Consider the following 23663-nt stretch of genomic DNA (forward strand, 5'->3'; position numbering starts at 1 on the left):
TGGAGACACTACCCATGCCGATGGGAGAGCTTTTTACATCAGCATAAGTACTCCCCTCCCCCCACGAAAAGCAGTAGCTATGTTGATGGGAGAAGCCCTCCCACTGACATAGCACTGTCAGGAGTTCGGCTGGTATAACTGCATTGCTCAGGGGTGTAGATTTTAAACACTCTTGTGCAATATAGTTAGACTGACATAAGTTTATAGTGTAGACCAGGGTTGAGAAGAGAGTGTTCATTAATTGCTGATGCTGCAATAGCAAAAAGCTATAGAACATACACAAAAGATAACTTTTTGTTTTTAATTTTGTGGTGGCAGAGAGATGGATAGAATCCTGAATACAAACTTCAGATTACAGAAGAGTTTTGAGGCAGACCAAATTTTGGGCTTAACATAATATTGTGCCCTTTAAAGATGCAGTTAATTAGCAAAGGAACAGCTCCAGCTAACTAAATGAGTATGGGATGGGAATCAGCTCTATTCCCAGCTCTGTCACTGACATGCTGAGTGACCTCAGGCAAGTCACTTCATCTCTCTATAAGTCAGCGTCTCCATCTGTAAAATGGAGCTAAATCCACCCCAACTTTCTGAACAACTTTCAGGTCTACAGAGAGCAAGTACTCTAAGTGTAAAGTGTTATTGTTACATATTAAATTGTTATATCACATCACATCTTCCTCTGAAGCATGTGACAACCACCACTCTTGGAGGCAGGGTGCTGCACTACAGATTTGTTGCAATCGCAGTCCGTTAATTTCTACCACTAGTTCTGATCCACACAACAAATACACTGTCTGCTTTATTAATGCAAAATGGAAGGCACTTTGTTATTTATGTTCAGTTAATACAAGAGCCTCACGGGATTCAAAGGAAAAGTACAGTAGGGTAGTTCAGATACATTTTCATCCAGCAGCTGAAGACTCATTGTCAGCTGATGGGAAAAACACAGGCTGGATGATTTCCAAAATAATCCATCATTTATGGTAACAAAAGAGGCCTGAAATATACCAGCAGGACAAACAATGTTCTGTACACTCCTAATATAGGGGCATCAATCAAGATAGCTCCCCTGATGAAGTCATGGGAGCTACTCCAATTTACAGAAGTTGAGTGACTCAGAGAAGGCAAGTTTTCTCTCCAAACATTGCTCTGGCAAGTCCTGCTCTATAAAGAGGCATATCCTTGCTAACGAAGATAAAACTACTTCAGAACAGGAGATTTTTATTAATGCAATTAGACACCTTGTTGGGGAAACAAGTGTAAATATTTTATCAAAAGTTCTACTTTTAACAATGGCATTTCACTACAGCACCAGGATCCTCAGCTCCTGCACTGGGGTGTGGGCAGTAGCATAAAATGAAAGGCATACAGAATTATAGTTTTTAGACTGTACATTATACAGTCAAGACTTATCGAGCTGCTAGGTTTATCTGGAGAGAGGGCAAAAACTGAGAGCAGTGTATCTGTCAGGCAAATTCTAAGGGAGATAATTGATGGCAAAATACTCTGTCAGGGAATTATAGTAAAACAAGAACAATGAACAACCCTTTTAGCTGTTACCTATCCATCCTAGCCTAGACCCACCTTTTAAGAAAGTTTAACTAGCATGGAAGAGTCTTTTGGTTGGTTGGTTTCGGAGGGGAGGAGTACACTTTATCATTTACCCATTTTCCTTCCTTTGCCTTTATGGTCTAGAACAGTGGCTCTCAACCTTTCCAGGCTACTGTACTGCTTTCATGAGTCTGATTTGTCCTTCGTACCTTAAAAACTTCATTTAAAAACTATTTGCCTACAAAATCAGACAAACATACAAAAGTGTTCCAGCACACTATTACTGAAACATGGCTCACTTTCTTGTTTTTACCATATAATTTACCATATAATTACCATGTGATGTGATATAAAATAAATTAATTGGAATATAACTATTGTACTTACATTTCAGTGTATAGAGCAGTATAAACAAGCCACTATCTGTATGAAATTTTAGTTTGTACTGACTTCACTAGTGCTTTTTATGTAACCTGTTGTAAAACTAGGCAAATACCTAGACGAGTTGATGCACCCTGGAAGATGAGTACATGTACCCCTGGTTGAGAACCACTGGTCTAGCAGCAACAGTATCTGAGGTTCTAAAGTTTATAGCTGCCTCCAGTCTATTCCTGCAGGTCACCCTCAAACACCCTCAGTTAGAAATACTTCTAACTGTGCATTGGAGGGGGGGGAGAGGAAGGAGTAGAATGGAAGCAAGAAATATTACACAGCTGTTGGAGAAGAGTAATGATGCATGCTAATGACAGTTAACGGTCTTCCACACAAACCCACTTTTAACAAGTCACATGACTGTGCAAAGGTCTCGGCCACAGCTGATAACGATATTATTTTTTAAATCAGACCTTGGCAAGGAAAAAGAAGTCTGAGAGATAAGCAATATAAATGAATAATAACGTACTTCAATTTATTCCATCCATCTACAGTCTCTTCATTTTAGCACATGTACTGAGGCCTGTGTGCATTATGTACATAAGTGGGAATATCACAAAATAAACTTATTACTGTAGAAGCGTTTAATGGATATTAAAGACAACTCTCTTTCTTTTTCCCCCCTTCCAAGTAGTCAGTATACAAGTATTAAATATTATCTCTGCAATACATTTGAAACTAGCATATTTCTAAAATAATATATTTTAGATCGTCAAGTCAATCAAACATATTAACTTAAATTTAGACTAGATGGTAAGGAAACACAGATACACACATCCTTAATGTGTGTGCTTTAAGAATTCATAAAGCACTCTGATACAGCAGATATGAGCCATGGTATAAATGCCATCAGAACTTCTTTCCTCCATATCTAGGCCTCAATACTCAGCCTAAAATTAAGATCCCATTTGTGCTCAAATAGGCCTTCATGAATAAAAAAGGATGCTGTTCTGTACCTAAAAAGACTATGGGCTGGATTTTCAGTTGATGTAAATCAGCATAGATCCACTGATCACAGTGGAGATACACAATTATCGCAGCTGAGAACCTAGCCCATAAACAAGTGCTGCTTTGGGAAGCTCAGTGAAATGAGGATATTTGGAAACAGGAAGAACTCAATGAGAGAACCATAACATGGATACTATTAAACTGGATTTTGCCCAGATTTATACTCCAGATTAAAAAACTGTGAGAAAATCATGCTGATGCTCATAAATGGTTTCCAAAAGCCCACTTTTGCCTAATGTTGGTCTGTCAAAAAACTTTTAATAGGAAAATACTTTAAAGAAATAAACTTAAATTGCTTTAGTTTTTTGGCAGATAAAGTAGAGAATTTAGAAATAAAATTGATTGTACATTCTTGAATTTAAAGGGCAACTCATTCACTTATAAAATGGTTTAAAGAGTCTGTGCCTCCTCATCTCTGAGGCCTTTACTTACTATTCTGAATTACATTTAAATCAGCAGAGATACAAGCCCTTGTCAACATGCATCTTTTATAACAACTGCTTTCATCAGAATGGGAAATACCGCATTAAATTTAATAGTATCCTCACAGTGCTCTTGCGATATTCTAGTTATAGTTGAACAAGAACTTCTGTTTAAATTTGTTAACTGATTTTTAACAAAGGCCAGAAGTGCAGTGCTTCAGAAATACAAACAACTGCACACTGAAATCCAATGTAAGCCAATTTCTCAAGACTCTTCCTACAACCTGGCCATCCAATCCTCCCTTCCAAGCCTCCCTCCACCAGTTATTCGGCTGTACACTCATTTTTTTTTTTAAATAAACAGTGAATTTTGCATTCTGGAGCTGCACATCCCAGAATATACACATGTGAAATCTGAAAGTGAGGACCCTAGATCCTAGCTGAAAGGCAACCAGCCAGACTTCCTAGACCTCTGTCAATGGCTTCCTATAGGAGGTGGGTGTGGTAGGGACTCTTCTTCAGGTACATTCAATTTGTAAGGAAAAAAAGAGAATTGTGTTTCTCAGCATTCAAGGTCACACTAGAGTTTTCAAAACAGAACGTCTCTATTGTTAGATCACAGACACAGACACACACACCCCATTTTTTATGGCAGGGGGATGGGAGCGGTGGCCCTGCTTTGTAACGCCCCTTACGCGTTCTGGTTTCTGCGTAATGGAAGCCTTAAAACACAATCAGCCTCAGCAAAAAATAAGCGGCCTTGGGTCATTTAGTGCCTGCCTATACATACATACATACATACATGTATACACACACACACACACACACACACACACCTCCAACGTGTGTAAGAGAGGCACTGGGTGGAGGCACTTTTGGATGGCTCCGACTGGTGAGCAGCCAGCAAACAGCGGTCTGAAATATTTTCCCTCTGACTGTCAAACACGATGAGTCACAAACTCCACCCCACAAGCCAGGGAGTATCTGAGGCGGCCTTTAAGAGAGGCTGCAAGCTTTTCGCCCTTTGGCATTGTTAACACACCACCCTATCGTCCCTGCCTTCGGCTTTCGCGGACTGCAAAGCCACGGCACCAACTGCTCCCGCGGCCCGCCTTTGTGCTGACGGGCAGGAGACCTCGGGCGCGTTCCCTTCCCCACCGCCCAGTCCATACTCCACCCTGGGCCTGCACGCGCCGCAGGCGCACGGCTGCACCCTGCGGCCCTGCAAAAGGGAGCGCCCGGGTGGGGCCCCTGGTCCCGGGGGAGGGACAATCTCAGCAAGGGGCTTTGGGGCCTCTCCCCGACACGGAAGGGGGAGCCCTGCCTAAGCGCTCCAGGGGCTTCCATGCCAGTCCCTCTCCCCGCACCGGAGCGGACTGGCGGGCGGCCGCTTACCGTGCTGAGCTGCGCCCCCATGGCTGCGCCGAGCTCCCTCCTCCCAGCGGCGGCGGCGCTGCTGCTGCTGCTGTCTGCTGAGAAGAGCCCGGAGACGAGGCCCCCCCCCGCCGCGCACTACAACAATACGACGGCGGCGGCGCGTTCCGCCCCACGGGCCTGCCTGCGCTGCCGCCCCATTGCCGCCGCCCCTTGCCCGTCACGCCAGCTGACACCGCGCCGGCTAAGTCCCTTCCCCGCGCTGCCTGGGCCTGGCGGGGACCCGCCCCTCGCTCGCCGCCTGGCTGCGCGAGGGGGCGCACTGGTTCCAGCTCCCCCGCGGCTGCAGAGCCTGCCCGCGGGAAGGGGTTGCGGGGTGGATGTGTCGTCGGGGGCGCTGCTGGGCCGTGGTGTAAGGGGGGGGCGGATTCCGGCTGTAACAGCCGAGCTAGTGGGAGGGGGTAACCAGCAAGCTGTGCTCTGCCTGCCAGGCGGCGTCGCCGTGGGAGTGAAACCTTTGAATGTCCTTCCCTGGAGCTAGGAGCCTCTGTAGGGCTGTGGCCTGGTTCTCCAAATAGAAACTGCTGCCGGCAGAGTATTGTTCATCAGTGACTTTAGTGCTCCAGGGCACGCGGAAGGAGTGTTCTCTAATGCAGGGCGCCAGCATCATTTTTTCAGGCCCAGTTCAAACTTGTAACACAGCCCATCCCACACACATACTCGTGGGGGTTGCAGCCTGGGCCAGGACCCCCAATTGTACCCTTTTTCCCCCCCATGTGGGGGCCCTGTTAGAGCAACTAGGGCATCCAGGCTTGCTGCCCCATCTGCCAGAGCTTGCTGTTAGCTCTTGTACAAGTCAGTTCATCTTTGTATGTTTCTCTCCCCCCTCTATAGACTGGCGAGAACACCTTATACACACAACCTGCCCTTCTCTGCCCCTCCCCTCCCGTTGCTATGAGGGCAAGTTAAGGTTTGTTGGAATGAAAGGTGCTAGGGAAATGTAACTTTCCCTGTGCCCATGCTATCAAAGTGCCCACACAACATAAAGCAGGTTTCAGATTCTCTGCCTTGTCACGGTGACAGGTCTCTACATACATCTCTGTGGATGCTTTCCCTGGATAGCAGAGTTGCAGCTAGCTGCTGTTCCCATGAATCGCCTGTAAACATTAGGATTTCACACTTGATCACTTTATTATATAAATTATCAGCTCCTGAGAACTGTTTCATTAGTCAGAACAAAGGTGACATGAAACAAGATGTGCATGGTGGTCAGGGGCCCTTATGAAATATATGACTGAGGTATATTCTGCAGGCAGATGGTGTGATTGTAACTTGTGTAGACATACATAGCTTCAATTATAGCTAGCTCAGGTACCAGAGCAGTGAAGATGCAGCAGGGCACGTTTCCGTGTGAGCTAGCTGCACATGTAGTTATTCAGGAGGACTTGTAGAGCTCATGGTTAAGTGTGCACTTACACAGCTTCACTACTCCTGTATAGCGCTGGAAAGGGCAGAGGGGAGAGAAATGGTTAAGATTGCACCAAAGCTGGAATTTTTAGTTAATCATAAACGCCCCTTTCAGGTCTGTTCTAGAAAAGGGAGTTGAATGTAGGTCTTCTACATCCCAGGTGAGTACCTTAACTATTGAGCTAGAGGTGATAAAAGGGGGAGGGAGGGAGGGAGAAAGGCCAGCAGCATGACAGCTACCTCCTCCTCCTCCTCCAGCCATTTTACAAATAGCCAGAACAAATCATGTCAAATTTTCTGTTTGATTGTAACTACATGTTTCTTTGAATAACCTATTAACCTGAAAAATTTCACCTAGTGCTCCTCTGAGACCTAACTTAGCTACATTAAAACTAGCTCATGTATGTCTACCTGAGTTGAAATCACACACCCATGACTGCAGTATAGACATACCCTGAGTCAAATAAAAATGTTTTAAAAATTCTTATAAAATCAGATATGCATTACTTCTTTTGTAAAGTACTTTGAGATCTATGCTACCTTGGCATCACTATTATTGGTATCCAATCAGCTAAATGAAAGTTAACTCAGATATGCCTACATATCTTGCAATCATACTTCCTGATTGTAGGGTAGACATATAAAAAAAAAGGGGGGGGGAGAGGGGCAGGGGAGCACAAAGTTGACTTAAAGCCCCATCTTTTCTCCCTAAGTGCAGGAATAGAGCAACTGAGAATCAGAGCCTACCAGGCTGGAGAATTAAGGGGACACAATGGTCCCACAGTTCCAGATTGTACCCCAGGGATCCCATCACACTAGCAAACACCACTTCCTGGCTATCCACTAGGATTGCTGTGAGGGGAATCCAAGCCTGTGTTCTGGATTCTCAGGGGTGTTTAAAGCTTCTGGAGCCTGAGCAGAGTCCAGCCACTGCCCTGATCTGATAGGGCAGACCTCTCTGGCATCCTCTTTCCAGATGTTAGAACCTGCTGCCTAGCCCCTCTGCACACAGCACTGACCTATAACATTTCCCAGGATTTGAACACACCCTTCTCCCAACATTCCTCCCCCATGGTGTGAAGCTTGTGGTTTATAGTTTAACTCCCTCAGGGCCTGCCTGCACTACCTGTGAAGCAGTCCACACGCGCACACACACACTCTGATCAATCTATCAGCTTTAAGCTCTTAATAGAGAATGCACAGGAGCATGGATCATACAAAACAATAAAACAAACATCCCTCAGTAGCTCACCCTGCTCTTCGGAGTCCAGGCCCGGGGGAAGGGAGGAGGGAAATCAACTGTGTTCAGTCAGGCAGGCCCAATCCTCCTCCCCCCCTTTACCCTGCCTCTGCAGTAGCTGTTTTACTTTGGGTAGATCAGGGGTGTCCAAACTTTTTTCACCAAGGGCCACATGCGATAAAATACACAAACAGCCGGGCCACTCACTCGAGATGAAGTACGTATTGCCTCACCTGGTTTATTTAAGTAAGTAAACTAAATCAATCAGCCTACAACACTGCTTTTCATGAATGGGATTTTTTTTTTAGAACAAAAAAGGTTGGCAGTTCATTCTCAAAACAGCTGCCTCTGATTGCTTCTGGATGGTGGTCCTTCTTGACAGACCTGGAGGGGGTGGGGATATAAAATAAATTATATACTATATTTCAAGCTTGTTATGCAAATAAGTTTGGATTGTCAACAGATCAACTAATATTTGTTTTAAAAATGCTATCAACATAAAATGATTACATTTATTAAGTAATAGGGCTTAATAACACATGGAACGTGTAATATATTTTGAACTCAGGGGAACACGGTTGCGCTCAGTGGGAACAATGAAGTTGCGCTTTGGCCTGCAGGATTGCTGGCAGGTCCGGAGTCAGTTTTGTGGTTGAGATGCGAAGGACGTCACAGAGATGGTCGTTGGTCATTTTGGTTCTCAATCTGCTTTTGTTCAGCGTCATCAGAGAAAATGTTTGTTCACATATGTATGTTGAGCCGAACAGACTCATCATTCTTTTTGCGTGGCGTCTCATCAGAGGAAACTTGGCTTCTTCCAAGCTCCGGTAGAAGTCAGGTAAGGAGAGAAGCTGATGTTGATTCTTCAGAGAATCATCACACTGCATTTCTATAAGTTCTAATTGCAGACTCTCTTCCACTTCTTCTGCATTTATCATGAAGGGAGTCGCGAACAGCTTGATATCGTTCTCAATGGTAGAAAAATCTTGGAAGCGCTGAGAAAATTCTGTCATGAGAGATGTGATCACAGACACATATTTCCCCTTTTTATCAGTGAGATCGGCCTTTGGAAACGCAGATCTGATTTCGGACAATGTGGGGAAGTGCGCGACATTGAAGGTGCGCAACTGTGCCTCAAACAGTCGGAGCTTGACACAGAATGCTTTCATGTGTGCGTGAAGCTGCGGTACAAGTTGGTCTTTGCCTTGTAGGTTTTTGTTGAGTGTGTTGAGGTGTTCAGTGAGATCAACTAAAAACGCCAGGTCTGCCAACCATAGAGGGTCACTCAGCTCGTGAAGAGGTCGGTCCTTTTCTTTCAAAAACTGGTCGATCTCTGATCTCAGAGAATAAAACCGCCGAAGCACGGAGCCGCGACTTACCCAGCGCACTTCTGAATGGTAGAGCAGGTCCCCATATTCAGCATCAACGTCAGTTAAGAAAGTTTGAAATTCTCTGTGGTAGAGTGCTCGTACTCGAATTATGTTTACTGTTTTCACAACAGTGTTCATCACATCGCTAAGCTATACTGTCTTGGCACAGAGTGCTTCTTGGTGGATGATACAGTGCATTTTAACTGCCTCATCTCCGCTCTCCTGCACCTTGGCACACACCACAGAGGCCATTCCTTTGCGCTCACCTGTCATAGCTGGAGCTCCATCCGTTGTAACTCCACACAACTTGTCCCATTTAAGTCCTATCTTGTCAATTGCATTTGACACAGCTTCAAAAATGTCTTTACCCGTTGTTGTGGTATTTAGACTGCTGAGATCAAGCAGCTCCTCCGTAACGCAAAAGTTATTGTCAACTCCCCGCAAAAAAAATTAATAACTGTGCGGTATCTGTGGCGTCTGTACTCTCATCACATGCAATGGAGTAGAAATCAAAAGCACACGTTTTGTCTGACAGTTGATGTTTTATGTTGGCTGACAAGTCTTCGATTCGCCGCACAACTGTGTTTCTTGATAGGCTAACGCTGTCGAATTCTTGACTTTTTTCTGGGCACATTATTCCTGCGACTTTAGTGAGGCACTGTTTTATGAATTCACCATCTGAAAAAGCCTTCCCATGCTGGGCAATGAGTTGAGCCACCTCATAGCTGGCTATTGTGGCATTTTCTTGAGTTTTTTTGGCACAGGAAAAATACTATTGTTGAGCTAGCAAGATAGTTGTCATCTGTTTAACCTTCTGTTCTCGTTCCACACCAGTGTAGGACATGTAGGTCTGATGTTTGGTTTCGTAGTGTCGTCTTACATTGTACTCCTTCATCACTGCGACACTCTCATTACAAATCAAACACACACACTTCCCCTTGACTTCCATAAAGAAGTATTCATTTTCCCACCGTGTCTGAAATTTTCTACACTCACTTGCTATCTTGCGTTTCTTTGGTGTTGTCATTTTCAGTGCGCTGTGGCAAAATTTTTCTTTCCTTAATTTTGTTTTGTAGAGGAACTGCCTTGATCAACTCAGTAGCTCCACCTAGAGTTAAAACCAAGAAGTGCAATACCACCAGGTTTCATGTGCAGGCCATATTCTGGTATATTTTTGGAATTTGCTGCGGGCCAATTAAAAATGGATCGCGGGCCGCAGTTGGTCCGCGGGCCGTAGTTTGGACACCCCTGGAGTAGATGATAGTTGAGAGGGTGATCACACATCATTGTCTCTGCCTCTCTGGCCTAACAGAGACATGACAGAATCCTGCTAACTCATGGAGGACCCACATGCATACACGTTTTTCTTGATACAATTTCATAAAATCATCCAAAATTCAAAAGTGATACAGACAAAACCCCAAGTCATCACAGGCTAAACTGGGCTCACTAGCTAGCACAAAAGAATAATCCAATCACAAGTGAATCTGCAACATGTTCTCCCTTCCTTCAGGGAGAAGTCACTAGGTAGTAGTTGGCTGAGTTCTTGTCTTTAGCTTGTGCTTCCTCCAGAAGCTGAGAGCTTAAGACTTGCTCGCCTCAGTAATCTCCTCACATCTGAGCTGGGTTTCTCCCTTTTAACCCCCTCCTTCCTCCAAGTCTGACATCTCTCCCAGGTGCAGTGGGGAAGGGCTACCTAAGCCCACATTAACTTGTTAACCCTGTGTTACACAGGGCAGGGATAGCATGCCCCATCGCACTCCTCTTCTGCCTTTCCTGTGAGGAAAACTATGGCAACAAAAATCACAATGGAAAGTTGAGGGCTTTGAACCCCATGTGCGGGAGAAGAAGGGGAGTTCAGAACTCAGTCTGGGCCTCAGAAAAGTATAGCACCAGTTTGGATGAAGCTTTAGAACAATGGATAGAAGGAGGCTTAAAAGGGGTGCTTAGGACCCAGGGGGTCTTAGAACTTGGGGAGGGGGGCTTCAAGAGTTGTGAGGAAAGGGAGGGCATTGAGAACTTGGTGCAAGTGAATGCTGGGTGGAGGCACTGGAAATCCCCCATGTCTGGCTGTAATGAGGGACAGAAGCTTCCCCCATTCCCTGGCCTGCCTTGGATCCCACTCCCTGGTCTGCACTTCCAGTGTCATTAGGAATGTGGACCTCACTCCAGAGCTACATAACCATATGGGAGGTGGGGTTCAGTGCAGGCACTATTTTCTGAGTAGGAGAACTCAAAGGGATAGCTTGTGGCCATTCTGGGCTGATGCAGGGAGAAAGGTCCAGACTGTCCACAAGCTATGGAAATCTCCAGCAAGCTCATTTCTCAGCCCCTTTCCCCTTCCCAATACCCATGCATTAGATGAGTAGGGCATCAGCTTCCCTGCAGGAAGCACTGAGCATAATTGCACAGTGACATGAATCTTACTAAGCACTGCCTGGTCTCTAATCTCCCTTAGCAGAGGAAGGTTAGGGAGTTGGTGAAAGCAAAGCTAATTCTTGGAGTTCTCAGATTTCCTTAACATGGTGCAATCCAGGAACAACACAGACACTGCATTGCTCTCACTGGTGGATTAGCAGCTCTTTTGTTACCATAAACAAGGTGTGGCTTTAATGTTCTTCAGGATCCTGAAGATCTTGATTTAGTAGTTCAATGACAATAGAGATTTTAATATAGGTTTAAGTGCAAATTTTAATTCATTCTTAACTGTGGAATATATCCTAGTGCTTCCATATGTTGGAATTCCCTCTGACACCTCTCCACTTTGTCCAGTTCTGGAAGACCACTTCATCCAGTTTTCTGGGATCCAAAAAACTCAGTTCCACTCCAGCTCATCATTCAGGTTACTTTATTAAGCATGTAACAGCCCTTTGCCCACAACACCATAAATACACACAAGACCCAGTCTTAGTCAAGGTAAATTCCTTTGGTCAAATTAATCCTCAGTATAAATCAATTTATCAAAGTAGATTTACACTGATGATTAATTTGACTCCACTGATTCAAGTTTTGCTTGAGAAAGGCATGCAGAACTGGGCACACACACTTCAGCTTTTATCCATGTTAATAGGGGTGTCACACTCATTTAGAGTGAAAACACCTGTTTATTTTTGGATTTTGCATTAATGTTGGTTTCTGCCTAGCAAAAACAGATATGTTTCTTTCTGACACTAGATACATTGTATTTCCTGGGATTTTCCCTGTTTGCACAGAGCCTCAATAGTTGAATCATAAAATTGTTAGAAAAAGCTGAATTTTTTAAAATCAAGAACATTAAACACTCAGAGAAATTATGTTTTTCCAAAGTTGTAATGATTTTTAAAAAGATTTTGAATGTTTCTGATGAATCAAATAAGTCCCAGCTCCTACAAGTTAGTTCACGCAGGCAGATCCCAATACCTCACAGGAACCCGTATGGTTTTAATGGGGTTTCGTGGCAGTACAGGGATTCACGTGTGCAGATCCATTTAAAGGTTTGGGATCCTAACACTGGAAACATTTTTTGGCTTCCATAGTTGAAGAGTCAAAAAAATAAAGCTAAATTATGGTATATCACTTTTTGCAAGGTAGAGAATTAAAAGAAAATAGCTTTAAAACTATTTTAATTTAAGCTTCAATGTATCCATTTGATGAATGTATTGATCTTCAGGAGCCGGTCATCTGATACATGCAAAGTTCTGCATTTGTAAAACACAGGATTTTATAGCCCTTCATAGCGCTTTCCAGATGTAAGCTATCATGATATTTTATGTGGGGAGGCTGGAAAGTGTTTTCCTATACTCTATATCTTCATAAACTTTTTCTTTATTGATTTATAACAATACAGTAAAACAAAAGCATAAGAATGACACTAAGGTCCCAAGCCTGCTCTCAGTGAAGTCAATATTATATTTTTAAGTTTGAACTGATTGTTTCTGGATGTGAAATTCATACACCATGTAGAAAGTAGTGGGCAAAGAATTTAGTGAGGATTCCCTAACAGAAAATCTGTAGGAATTCCCTACAGAGCTCTATTTTTCTGAGTGCTTTGTAAATCTGCACATTCACCGTGACAAAAGCTCTGGAAGATAAAGAGTGAGGCAAAGGCTGGCATGGCAGATCTAAGACTTGCTCAGCGTCTCTCTGTCAGCTCAGCACACATAACAGCAGACAAGTTGCTCCAGTACAGCTACTAGCAGGTTGCAGCTAGACGCAAGGTTATTATTGGCAAGTTCTGCCCCTCCCCTACATTCAGACTCCTCTCCTGTAGTTGTGTGTTTGAAACTTCATTTCCTTCTTGCCGTGCCAGGTAACCAGGTTGTGGGAAAGGGACGCTTCTGTTCATTGGGCTGCAGACAGTTTTGAGCTTCAGCTGATATCCAAGAGACAAACATATTCTCAGCATGGCTCGTGGGTAAGGGAGAATCACACTGCCCCATTAATTCCTCTTTTTCTAACGCCAAGTAGACAGACAGTGAGTTGTGCTTCTCTGGGGCACTTCTGTTTAAAGGGAGTTTAATTGGAGTGCAGCATTGCAATAATATTCCGTGTATTGTTTCTGTTCTGTTGTAGTAACTTGCTTCAAGCTAAAAAACTGCTGGGGGCTAAAAATGTAACTGAGTCACATGTTGCTTTATGTAAAATATCTAAGATTTGATGTTTTAAGACAGTTGATGCTGTAGAATACTTTGCAAAAGTAAAGTTATATATGGGGGAATGAGACAAGCCCCTCCCTCTACTAGTCTTTCACCAACCCCTCCTGGGTTTTTCCTGGATTTTCTTACTAGAATGTTTATTGCTTTAATACAATTGTTATCTTACAACTTGAAGCTTGATCTCCACTCTACAGATACAGTTCCATTTACTGGATCTGATTCTTCTCTCATGTATCATGAGGTTGTAAATCAGGCATAACTCCACTGAAGCCAATGGAGTTCTACTGACACTGAAGTGAATGGAGAATCAAATTAATAATTTATTTCTTTTATTAACCACTTCATAAAATTTTAAGGGGAACTTTAAATGCGAACTAAATCTTTATGCCAAGGGTTTACTTAGCAACCTGGGCAAATGTTTTCTTCTTTTTAAATCATAAGTAATGCTAAGATTAGAGGATTTTTAAAAATTGCACTGCTGCTAAAAGTCTCTGAGTGTAAAAGTACATTACAGAAGATGTACACCCAAGCCTTCTGTTTGGGGGTTGCATTGCACATTTACAGTACAGTTTTTGTTGCACTGATTTTGTTGATTTCATTACAACTGGTTGTTTCTGTTGGTTACAGCAGTACTTGTTTCCTGCTCAGAAACTATTTGTACAGGTGGAAAAGAGGAGGATTTATATGATTCAATGGAATTGCACCCAAAAACAAATGGAATATCATGCAAATGTCTTGTTTTAAAATAGCAGCAATTCTAAGATTAGAGTTTTGTTTTAAATGTACAACTGTTAGAAATACTTAGAATGTAGTAAACTTACAGTTGAGAAGCTACATCCCACCAGCTCTGTTTGCATCTTACAATTTCAGTATTGCTTTTATTGCACTAAAACTGAAACATAGATTTGAGATTGCTGAAATCAGCAACACTCATGCAAAATTCACATTTCCTATGCAAAATTTAGCCTATGTTGGCATGCAGAAACTGTTCTAATCTCTTTTTATATGGAAATACAAAAGTAACAAGCAACTGAGGCTGATTTCATCAAGAATTTGAAAGGAGAAATCATAGGGAAGGGAACAAAAACATATGGGACAAATCTCTGGTTGCAGCCACAGACACTATCATATTAAAAATTAGAGGGGGGAGTATTATATTTTCTTTCAAGGAAACTTTATCTAAACACTGACTGCATCTTAAAATGTATTATGACTTCAAAGTCTGTGCTTGAGGTTGTCACACCTCAGATGATTAAGGTATTTTTGTGACTTTTTTAATTATCAGAAACACTTTCTGCAGAATAACAATGTAACTTGTTAAGTGAGATCTCTGTCTTGGCAGGTTTGGTTTTGTCTTTCACCTTTATTCTAAACTTCAGATACAATCTATGCATGTGATCTGTCATGTTTGAAAAAAAAAAGGTAACAGCAAAAATAAGCTGGAAAGTCTCTAAGTTTACAGATGCTACTTTATTATTTTGGTCACAGGCAGGGGAGAAAGGAGAGAACAAAGAAAGTTATTGTGTAATGTGAAGTGACTTTGAAATTTTAGGCAGACATTTTCTGAATTGCTGGCAGTAACATACTTCTTAAATTAATATGTGACCCTAACCACTGTCTGTGTGTGTGTTCGCTCACTCTTGATCATCCTCTTTTGAGTAAAGAAACATGAAGCATATTGTGGGGACGGGGGTGGAGGAGATGGGGGGAGTGGGAGTAATTTGGAAAATTCAAAAAAATTACCCCAGAAGAGGAAAGTGCAAACAGCATGTTACAATTCAATAAACATTGTGATTTTAAAATGTGAGCAGACCTGTGACTAGCAGGTGTTCCAGTGGAGACTCATCTCCCCTACATGAAAGAGAATTTTTACATAAATGCTGCCAAACTATTTCCTTACTAAATCCTTATTTACAGCTCCAGCACACAGCAGATTCCCTGTCACCATAGCACTTGGCTCAAATGTGTAAAGTCTGTGAAGTCTAGCAGAGGTAGTGTAACTAATGGTAGCAGCAGAAACGAAGCTAGACAGCATGCATGGACAAAATGAGTACAGATGGGAAGAGAGTCCAGAAAGCAAGGAGAAATAAAGACCCATAAAAATTAGGTTGACCCAACATGGGGGGAATATAGGGAAGGTACTGTAAAGAAATATGATTGTGTGGATATCTGCAGAGTGACAGGAAAAAAATGTAAAAGTCTCTGGTAGGCTTCTGTGAACTCTGGATGGAAGGAAGAGAATCCTGTTCTCAGTGGAGATGGTAATCTGAACAATGCTCTATATTTGTCCATAGTTTGACGTCTTCAGAGCAGGGACCACCCTTCAGTGTTTAGAAACTACTGTAAACATAAGAGGTTCTATCCCAAATAAATTACTATCAATAATAGCAATGTTATTGGTGGTCTCTGTTCTTTACTTTGTAGTTAATTCTCTGTAAAGTTTATCATTTGCATTGTGTGGACTGGCCAACCAGGACTGACACTGTAATGCTGCAATCCACGTCCCCTTCAGAAAGAGCATGTGCATGGGTCTGTGGAGCCATGGATCTGTTCTATAAGGGCCCCAGTCTGTAGTCCTTACATACATGTAACTTCTGTTGAAACTCTTTATGCGTAAAAAGGCTACAAACTCAATAATCCAGTACTGACTCTGACAACTAAGAGTTTCTACCTAACTGTATTGTATTGGGTTGGGTGCAATCATTGCCCTTCATTAAGATAGTTGTAAGAAACAGATAAGCTCCTTCATGGAACCAAATAGCTGAAACAATAACAGCCCTCATTCCATACACAGGCACATGTAACTCCCCAAAACAATGGCAAATGCAAGACCACATATGGGTGGAGGGGTTTTGCTGGCTATTGTTGTGTGTCTGTGAGAGGCAGAAAGGCCAGAGAAGCAAGAGAAAACACTAGAGCAGAAGGGGAGAAAAGGACACAAGCCTGAACAAGTACTGGGGGCAAGGCCATGAGAAAAGCCTAGAGAGAGCTTTTTGTGCTGAGTGCTGGTTGAAAGGGGCTTGGAGCTGTGAACAAAGAAACTGTCTCTTGCTGTTGGATTCCTGCAGTGTTCAGGGATTTAGGGCTTTGTATATTCTTTGTAAATAAATAGGATTGGATCTAAGAAATACCTGCCTCCATCATAGAATATTAGGGTTGGAAAGGATCTCAGGAGGTCATCCAATCCAACCCCTGCTCAAAGCAGGACCAACCCCAACTAAATCATCCGAGCCAGGACTTTGTCAAGCTGCATCTTTAAAACCTCTAAAGGATGGAGATTCCACAACCTCCCAAGTAACCCATTTCCAGTGCTTCACCACCTTCCTAGTGAAAAAGTGTTTCTTAATAGCCAACCTAGACCTTCCCCACTGCAACATGAGACCATTGCTCCTAGTTCTGTCATCTACTACCACTGAGAACAGCCTAGTTCCATCCTCCCTGGAACCCCTTAGTAGTTAAAGGCTGCTATCAAATCTCCCCCTTTTCTTCTGCAGACTAAACAAGCCTAGTTCCCTCAGCCTCTCCTCATAAGTCGTGTGCTCCAGGCCCCTAATCATTTTTCTCAAATCATCAATTTCTCATCTTAACCCTCAACACCCCAACTTTGGCTAGTTGCTTGGGTCAAAGAAGAGGTAACAGTATTAAATTTAGTATAGTTATTTCAAGGGCAAAAATGTTTATGTGGCTAAGGTACAGGACTGAAATTAACGTGTTATCTAACATAATTGTAAATTTTAGTGTAGACATTACACAAACATTTGTTCTAGGACACAAACATTAGTTGCTAGTCATGTTTAACCCTAGCAAAAAAATTTGATTGTCATGTCTGTACTAGATTTTATAGTCCCGTTAGTTAATGTGTTAATTAACACAATGAAACACAGCTAAAAATTCAAATGCAGACACACATTTTGGGGGTTGTATAGCTCCCATTGCATTATTATCTAAGTACTTGTATGCTAAATTTTCTCTTCTGTCAATTGAACATAGGGGATTCTTAAACCCCGCAAGGGGGCTGTGAGGTTCAATTCACGGATGCTTATAAAACACTCTAGGATCCTCAATGGAAGACACAACAAAATATGTGTAAAGATTTATAATGATGATAATTGTATATGAAGCATGACAAGTGTTTACTACCAAACCATCAATATGTGGCTTTTTTTTAAGCCTGACCCAAACATCTGCTTTATATTGATATTGCTTTTTTCCAAACCAGCTCTATGTAAATGAGATGTGAAAGTTCAACAGTTCCCTTCTCTCCCACACTTGTACTACAGCATCTCAAGGAAATTGTGACTTGGATTCTGCCCAGTTATAATTTTAATCTCTGAACCCTTGAAGAAAGGGAACCAAGAGTTCAGTATATAAAGTTGTCCATTGCATTGCTATATTTACCCCTCATTTTAACCTCTTCATACCTTGTTTGCAGGGTTTTTTTTTGTTTTTTTTTAAATCTCTGGGCTTTGGGGAAATCTTTGGTAAATTGGGATGATCTGTGGAAAGAGAGGAGGGAGGTTGTGTGGGCGGGCAAGAGCAACACCACTGGAATGGGGCATGAGTTGAATGGTAGCAGGGAGAGAGAAGGCAAAGTCAGCAATGGGAGGAGCTAGGAAGGAACACAGGAGACAGGCAGTTCTGTGACATCAATTGATTGTAGCATGACGGCAGCATGATAACTCTTTGCTTCTAGTATGCTCCCTGACATGCAACTGAATTGTCATTTTAGTAAGGAAAGAGTTAATTTGACCTGCTGGTATGGTGTGATATAATAAAAGAATCTGCCCAAGAGCACAGCAAGTGTGCAAAGCGACTTTTGGTATACCTCTGAAATTTATTATCAGGGTCCTTGTGCTTGGTGGTATTTTTAACTGTGTGTGAGAAAAATAAAGGAGACGGGAGTTCAGTTTCCAGGTCTGAGGCCAAGTTCACCCCTGATGAAAAAGCCTAGGTCAGCACTGATAATGATGCTTTGTCCCATCTGCTTAACATTAGTGATGGATTTGGCTCTTATTCCCCTTGACTTCAGTGCAAGTTTGACTGAGTTTTACTCCCTAAGACCAGCAGGAGCAGGGAATGCCTTGTCTCAGTCAACAACAAGCTTATCCAAGTAGTGAAAGAGAAGCATTTAATGGGATTTGGTGTGTATTCTGTCCAAGGCCTTTGCGGCTAAATGAACTGTGGCTGCAGAAGAGGCCTTGATTGTGTGATAGATGTAAATGCTAGAAGAAATACAGAATAGAGGGAGGAATCCACAGGACCGTTATTGCAAGGAAACCCTCATTTCCACATCCTCTGTATAACCAAAGCCATTGTGTTAGTTGCAGTTTAATGTTTGTGCACAGGAATGTCTTTGCTTAAAAAGTATTAAACAACATATACGGTTACTGTCAGGGAAGTAGTGTGTGAAAAGTTCCCTTTATCACAAGATATGAAGTTGATATGAAGTTGATTTTTACTGTTATGTAGTTTGTATTCCATGGAAACGTATAAGATTCTGTCATTTCCTCAAGTAGTTTTGTTTCAGAATTTCCTGCACTTAAACAGCACATTTTCTGTGGGTTTTGTAATCAGCATCTGCTTTCTATACCATGTATTTTGGTGTAATGTTATTTGGAAATTCAATTTTTTCCAAGCAGTCTATTCTAAAACTAATTTAAGAGCTCCAAATAGAATTACAAGTATCTAAAACTAAATAGATGTGTGTGCACAAAAAGACATTCTCTTCTCTTCCACTTTCATCGACTTACACAGCTCAAAAGCTTGTCTCTCTCACCCATCGAAGTTGGTCCAATAAAAGATGTTACCTCATCCACCTTATCTCCCTAATATCTTAGGACCGACACAAACAACACTGCATATTTTAAAGTAATGTCAAAGATCATACGTATTATTTGGAGAATCTGCATATTCTATCTGAAAGCCAGCACCTTAATAAACAAGCAATTGTGATCAGACACAATAGGATCTAAAATGTGTGCACAAAAAGCGAAAGGTTTTTAAAAAAATGGAAATGGTGTGGTTGTCATCTGTGTTGGCAGTCAGCACTACAGGCTACTGTTGTAGTTTTCTATGCCAAATAGAGTATGGGTTGTTAACTGAATACAAAAGCTGATCTTCCAGAAGAAATCCATCCAGCAAACAAAACATATTTTGTTCCAGTTGTTAAAGGTTTTTATGTAACTTTTTCTTCCCTTTTCCTTTTAAAACTGGCACTTTTATTTAAGTGGGGAGGAGATAAGAGAATTATTTGTGATGGGTGGGAATGGTGAATACAGGGTTTTGTTTGTATTGGGCAATCAAGGCTTCTGAAGGGAAAAGACAGGTGTAGGTTCAAAGCAGTGTGATTGCATTGGGAGGGAGCAGAATGTGGGGGCCTGGCGGGAAGTCGTATGATTTCTGATAGTTTGTTTTTTCTTTTATTTCACTGTCACCAGTTTGAGTGGTGTGTTTCAGGAAACCAGGGAAAACCTCCATTTTACTGCACAGATACGTGACTTGGTCACTCCTTTGTGGACACAAGGATTCTTATTGCTCTCCACTATGCCATTAGGGGATTTCAGTGATCAATGACATGTTTATCTAAACTTTGTTCTTGTGCCAGTACAAATTTGCATAAGTCCTCATTGTTTCTTTCTGAACTAAAATGTTGGATTTGCCAATTCAAATAGTTAACTCAAATAAAGTTTTACTTTGTAAAGTCAGAGGGATTATATATGAGCCTATTTTAACATTCACAGCAGACTAGAAAATAGAAACTAGATAGTTCCCACTGGCTATATTTTCAGATTGTCCTGACCTTTTGAGCTTTCTTCACTGTTGAAAGAAATGAGTCACAATCACGTGTTTACTAAGGGTGAATCCATCTTCACTGTAGAGTTAACTTGGGCAATCAGCTCTTGGGTCTGGGCAGCCAAGTGGACCTAGCCTGGGCGTGAGCAGCCACATTGCACAGTCTAGCTGAGTTACTGTGTCCTCACGCATGCTACGCTCACCCATGTGAGTCCCTAGGATTTCGGGGGGGTACATGCATTCCATGGTTCTTTGTGCTTCAGTAAACTGAGCTGCTGTATGATTCTTGCCTAATGAATTGTGAGAGAACTTGTCTGTCCTTCTGGGCATGTGGGGGAATTTGAGGACCATCAGCACTTGAGCTGTTTTGCCTGCTTCCTCGCTACAAAATGATCAGGTACCCAGGTCGAGTGAAAGCCTCACTCAGGCTTTAGCCTGCAGCCTGAGATGAGTCAGTTAGCCCAGGTTAAAAGCACCATCACATTTGGGTCAGAGGGTCTTGGGTATGGACTGGAGGAGAGTCAGGGATGTCAGGAGTCAGGGATGACACATAAGGAAGAGCCCAAGTGAACTCTGAAGTGAAAATATACCCAAAAACTAAAGCTAGTTCCTTAAGAAATAGTGTCAAAACGTCATTATAAATGTAAAACAAAAGGGAAAATACTGTAACCGACCCCACTACCGGGTCTTGTAGTGCGTTCTGTGGTACGTCAGTCCCCTCTGACCCATGGTAATGTGTTCTGTGTACCATGAGCACCAAGCACAAAGCTGTACAAGTTTCAGTCCATGTTGGATTCCCATAAACACTCACACATTTTGAGTAAGAGGATTGCTTTACTAAGGAAACCAGAGAGAAAAAAAAATCAGCAAATTCCATAGGCACAATTGCTTTTAGTTAGAACAATGAAGATCGAAACAACAGTTCTCAACCCAGATTCTAGGGGCAGCCCAGCACGAATATACAGGTAAGAGCCTAATAGAAATCCCTCCACACTGTCATTGATTTTCATAGAGGCCAGAAGGGACTATTTGCTCATCTAGTCTGCCCTCTTGTATATCACAGGCCATTAAATTTCACCCAAAACCCCTATATAGAGCCCCAGGAGTGACAGTAAAAATTTCAGTCCCCAGGAGGGTAAATTGTGGTGTGCCACAGGCAGAAAACAGGAAAGACCAAAGTCCCACCAATGTCTGAGGCCCCTGAAATGGTATGGAACGGATTTGAGACATGCCCAGATGATCCTAGCAAGTGATTCATGCTCCATGTTGCAGAGAAAAGTGAAAAAAAACCAAGACCCCCACCAGTCTGACCTGGAGGAGAATTCCTTCCTGACCCCAGATCTGGCGATCAGTTTGACACTGAGCAAGTGAACAAGACACTCTGGCCAAACATCTAGAAAAAGGATTCTCTCTACCACCTCAGAGGTGAGGTGCCTAAGTGCCGTGTTTTGATAAGGTTAACAGGGATAAAAGGCCCCCCAAATTACGGGAGCGGTTTGAAGGGTGCTTTAAGGCACTAAGGCGGTTCGTGTATATTCTCTTTTAAGACAGAGTGTGAGGCTTGGAAAAAGCTAACTTAGAAAAAGTTGGCAAACTTCCTGAAAAAATTTGGCAAACTACTCAAATTCGTAACCACTTTATAGTCTTTATTTAACAACTTAATACAACAACTTGACTTAAACTTTTCTCTTACTGATTTACTTTGTATATAATTACAAACAACAAAAATTGATTACAATGATTAAATATTAGACACAAACTTACTAATACAACAACTAAAAACTTAAGCAATTTGTCCTACCACAAATCTTGTTCCCTTATTCTGTTACAAACTGTCAAGACACATATCGAACTAAAAAAACAACTAACAATTATAAAACACATACAAAAAGCAGTTATTCCAACTGTTACAGTCACAATCACTCCTGGAATACAAGTAGAATTATTGCTAGTTTTACATTCACATTCACTACTCACCACTTGTAGAGATGAACTCAGCTGCAGCATAGATAACAGATGTTTTATGACCTGGTCTTTCTATTTAGAATTCTAATGTTTCAGCCAAGTGGGACCTCTATCGTATCCGCACCTAGGGTATTTTCCTCCAGGTGGAACCTCTATCGTATTCACATCTAGAGTATTTTCCTCCGCAGGACAAGTCCCAACGGGTTATCAGCTCAGGTACCTGACTATTCTACGGTAATGTAGGCGACGAGAGCTGGAGAGAGGCCAGAGGGCTGATCAGACCCTCTTGCAGGCACGATTCAGGTGTGCGCCTTGGGGAGGCTTGGTGGTCCTCACGACAAGGCTCTCTAATTTTTGCTTTGTCTGACAGCCCTTTTATCTCCACTCCAGCCTACACGTCCGCCAGACCAACGATGGGTATTCCTACGTCACTTTGTCGGTCCCTCCTTGGGAAGTCCCCAGGCCAGAAGTTTATCCTTGACCTTCACATAAAAGTTGCAGCAACTGCAAACGTCCAAATTTGGGCCTAGGAATGGCTGTGCTTGCAAGTTACCCCTATTTCAAGTTCAACTGGTTCCTTTTGGTCAGGGTTTTTGCTGCCTCTGAGCTCCTCTCCCAGGGGTTTACAACTTGTACCTCTTTGTGCATTCTCGAGGCCAACAACTTCTCCTTATCTCCTACAAAAAGAACTAGGAACAATTATAAGAACAGATGGTTACAAAACCTTGAAATATAATGAACCATCTTCAATGAACTTTCCCATTCATCACATACAAACCAATTACTTGTTCCTTTCTCAACATGGACTCGGGGCACACACACAATTCGATGAATTTAACCCGTTACGACAAGAGCACTGGTCCACCCTCTCCAAAATCCTATCTCCAGCTGTAGCCAATCTCTGATGCTTCAGTGGAAGGTGAACCCTCCCAGGATACAATCAATTATGTTCGGCTCAGGGGGTGGGGATTCCATCCTGACCACCACAGAAAACCGGCTGAAGCCCTGAAACATGAGTTTTTATTATAGTCATTGTCTTAATGCAAAGCTGCAAGTGTTACGAGCACATTGTGGGCAATGCAGGCAATCCTGGTCTTCCCATGGACCACAAAGGAATGGGATGAATAGTAGCCTATAGGCTAGTGCCCTGTATCTACCTGCTGTGGATACTGCTCTCCTCTGCCAACAACAGAGCATGTTTGCCTGGCTCTAAGCCTACACATCCCATATTTCTGGCTGATTGCTGAGCTTCTGTCTTCTGCCAACCCACAGGCTGCTATCTTTGAGCTGCTGCTCCTGGTCTCATGACATCTCTGTTGCCTTCCTGAATCATAGAAGTTTAGGGTTGGAAGGGACCCCAGGAAGTCATCTAGTCCAACCTCCTGCTCAAAGCAGGGTCAATCCCAAC

General features: G+C 42.5%; 1 protein-coding gene across 3 annotated transcripts in view; it reads right to left on the reverse strand.

Moving 5' to 3' along the window:
• Nucleotides 1–22606, reverse strand: part of CYB5R3 (cytochrome b5 reductase 3) — a 38984-nt gene extending 16378 nt beyond the window's left edge. The window contains exons 1-2 of one of the 3 annotated variants that reach the window (XM_067559309.1): nucleotides 22268–22606; nucleotides 7728–7878 (exon numbers count right to left, since the gene is read on the reverse strand). Coding sequence is in view for 2 of the 3 variants with exons in the window: in XM_067559307.1 (XP_067415408.1) it covers nucleotides 22268–22297 (30 nt within the window). In the remaining variant the exon portion in view is untranslated. Of the gene's footprint in view, nucleotides 1–4808; nucleotides 5057–7727; nucleotides 7879–22267 lie in introns of those variants that run through there. The other 2 variants (XM_067559307.1, XM_067559308.1) reach the window with 2 other exon arrangements.
• Nucleotides 22607–23663: the final 1057 nt, after the last annotated feature.

This window comes from Emydura macquarii, unplaced genomic scaffold (genome assembly GCF_026122565.2).
Source record: "Emydura macquarii macquarii isolate MOO-44397 ecotype Brisbane River unplaced genomic scaffold, CSIRO-AGI_Emac_v2 contig_2205, whole genome shotgun sequence".
In the NCBI taxonomy this organism is placed as follows: domain Eukaryota; kingdom Metazoa; phylum Chordata; order Testudines; family Chelidae; genus Emydura; species Emydura macquarii.